The sequence below is a fragment of the Mastomys coucha genome, unplaced genomic scaffold, assembly GCF_008632895.1.
Source record: "Mastomys coucha isolate ucsf_1 unplaced genomic scaffold, UCSF_Mcou_1 pScaffold21, whole genome shotgun sequence".
Classification (NCBI taxonomy): domain Eukaryota; kingdom Metazoa; phylum Chordata; class Mammalia; order Rodentia; family Muridae; genus Mastomys; species Mastomys coucha.
This window is the reverse complement of record NW_022196904.1, coordinates 15,021,179-15,024,215: the sequence shown is the minus strand read 5'-3', so window position 1 is coordinate 15,024,215 and position 3,037 is coordinate 15,021,179. Positions and strand designations below refer to the sequence as shown.

At 41.0% G+C, this 3,037-nt stretch overlaps 1 protein-coding gene across 1 annotated transcript in view; it reads right to left on the bottom strand.

Annotated features, from left to right (window-relative positions):
• LOC116100288 (carcinoembryonic antigen-related cell adhesion molecule 5-like) overlaps positions 1-2,685 on the bottom strand; it is a 282,093-nt gene extending 279,408 nt beyond the window's left edge. Inside the window, 1 exon segment of the mRNA XM_031384112.1 lies at positions 2,634-2,685. Within this exon segment, the coding sequence (XP_031239972.1) occupies positions 2,634-2,685 (52 nt within the window).
• Positions 2,686-3,037: the final 352 nt, after the last annotated feature.

The following is a 3,037-nucleotide window of genomic DNA, read 5'->3' as shown; positions in this document are numbered from 1 at the left end:
TGAGATTCTCTCTTCTATCTCTTGTATTCTGTTTGTGATGCTTGCATCTATGTTTCCTGACTTCTTTCTTAGGATTTCTATCTCCAGAGTTGTCTCTTTGTGATTTCTTAACTGTTTCTACTCCCATGCTTGTGGATTGGCAGGATTAGTATAGTAAAAAATGCCCATCATGCCAAAAGCAATCTAAAGATTCAATGCAATCCCCATAAAATTCCAACTCAATTTTTCAAGAATTAGAAAGAGCAATTCTCAAATTCTTCTGAAATAACAAAACCCCCAGGAATGCAAAAACTATTCTCAACAACAAAAGAACTTCTGGGGGAATCACCATCCTGCTGACCTCATGCTGTACTACAGAGCAATTGTGATAAAAAAAAAAAAACATAGTATAGGTACAGTGACAGGCAGGTAGTTCAATAGAATAGAACTGAAGACCCAGAAATGAATCCCCACACCTATGGTCACTTGATTTTTGACAGAGGGGCTAAAGCCTTCCAGTGTTAAAAAAAAAAAAAAAAGGCAGCATTATCAACAAATGGTGGTGGTTCAACTGGCAGTTTGCATAAGAAGGAATTCTAGGTGCTGCTGGACTTCATCTTATAAGGAAAAAGGAAGTATAACCTGTCTATCTGACTTCATGACCTCCTACAGTGAGCAAAGACGGGGCACATCAGGATGAGATTTCCCAGGTTTTGGACATACTTCAACCTCGTTCTTGGTCACCATGGCTCCAAAGCTACATGGCTCCACATCTCCCTCTGTTTTTTATAAAGGGGAGGTATCATCATTGTCTTCAGCCTCTAGGTTGACAATGGTTTGAGATTGAAACAAAACTGGTTGGATGTGATTTGGTAATGTTTTACTTACTTACTGTTTTAGAATTTGGGTGAAATATGGGGCTCCAGAGGAAGAGGTCCTGATGGTTAGTATGGGATCAAGGATGGAAGCAAGCCAAACCACTAGAGGGTTTAAATACTCAGAGCATAGCAGTCTTGGAGATATCTCCAGAGATATTAAGTACCTGTATGTTTTGTTTTACCAACCCAGCTTCATAAACACAGAAACAGCTTTCCTCCCTGAGGACAACACAAGTCCCTCCCTGCTCAGCTATCAGCAGGTCAAGAGCTCTCCTGATTTTTAAGGCAACCCCTTCAAGGGAGGTTATCTACCATTGGAGGGATTCAGGGCTATCCCAGGTGAAGGTTATGGCTTTGTTAAGGTTGTCATGAATGTTGTCAGGCAGGTATTGTGTCTGCCCAGAACAGCTCCAGCAGCTCCTGTTGTTTCTACTGAGATGCCCACGCTAAATTTAGCAAGCAGGTGCTTGTAGCAAAATGGGCGTAATTTCTGAGTAGACACTGAATAGGAAGGAAAGAAAAAATGGTAACAGGAATATCAAGTTCTATGGCTAAAATTTGCAGGAATCTAACTTTTGCATACTAATCATTATTGCAAGTGCATCAACTCAGTTAGAATAATAGGTGCACCACCTACCAGGGTGTGGAGCTATTCCAGTACTTCCTGGGAAAATAGCGGAAGGAGTTAAAAATAAGAAGTTGTATGGGCATTGTTAGATAACACCTAACAAATGCTGTCTTTTACAGTTGCATTAATGATGCCTAACGCATCAACTGACTTACAAGAAGTAGTCTGAGGGGAGACAGAGTTTTCTGTCCCTTTAGGAGACCAAAAAGAGGCTTAAGATAGTGATGGGAAGGGAAAGCCATGGTCAAAGGCAATTAAGATTTTCCAAAAAGCTTTGGAGGGAGGTAAGAGTTAAGGTTTAAGGAAAGAAAAGGGTGGGCATAAGAGGACTTGTTGAGGTGAGGAAAATTTCTGTTCCCATGAATGTGCTGTATTTTATGAGGAGCTATTTTAAATCCTATGGTAGATAGGTAAGGTATAAGTTAATTCTTAAGTTGGGAGGAGGTGTGGAAGAGACTCCCTATACCAAGATATCATCCATATAATGATGAATGTGGATATATTCATCTAAATAGAGCCTTAAGGCTGTGGCAATGGCCTCCTGGAAGATGGTGGGACTGTTTCCCATCACTTGTGGGAAGACTGTCCACTTATGACTTCTGATTTGTAAGGCAACCCCTTCAAGGGAGGTTATCTACCATTGGAGCGATTCAGGGCTATCCCAAGTGGAAGCCACGGCTTTGTAAAGGTTGTCATGGATGTTGTGAGGCAGGTATTGTGTCTGTCCAGAACAGTCCCAGCAGCTGGCCAAAACTTGTTAATGATGGTATTGAGAAAGCAAAGCATTGGCAATCATGGGGAAACTTTGTTAATTAATGTTGGAGCCCATCAGATAGCCTCTGGCCTGATGCAATATGGAGGACTCCCTTCATTTGCAGGACTTCTCTGAACTTGTCTGGGAAAATCAAAAAACTCTACCTAAGGAATGTCATGTAGCCCTAGTTAGATTACAGAGTCAATTTCCTTTCTTCTGATAAGAACATGTTCAGCTAGCACCTGAGATTCCTGAAATGCTTCCCCATAATACTGAAGCATTTCTGTACTCAAAGCCTTCAGCCAATGAATTTTCCCAAAATTAGGTAAGCCTTGCATCACCCCAAGTAAAGTTGATCTGATTCCCCACAGCTGGCCCCATTGTGATCATTTACCATACTGAACCCCCGATTCATTTTCTTTGTTCCTTTTACCTGTGTGGACCATATCGGCTGATAATCCACAGGACAGGGAGAACCACAAGAGGTACTCCCCTTCAGGGTGACCCTCAATCTCACATGGTTTTACAAATTGATCATAAAACTTGTAGGAGTTGTTATTTTTACAACAAACACAAGGCTGTTCCATGGACTATGGAAAGGGTGGATATGATGAAGTGGAACATGTTTTTGTTTGTTTGTTCAATTGTTTCTTTGTTTTACTATGTGATTGTGTTATATTTTTCCCTAATAGGGGCCACTGTTCAACCCAGATAAACTCATTGGAGAGCCAGTTTATTCAGGGAATATTGTGCTAACAGCAGTCTGTAGAATTGGGAGTAACCAAGGAGTATTATTAA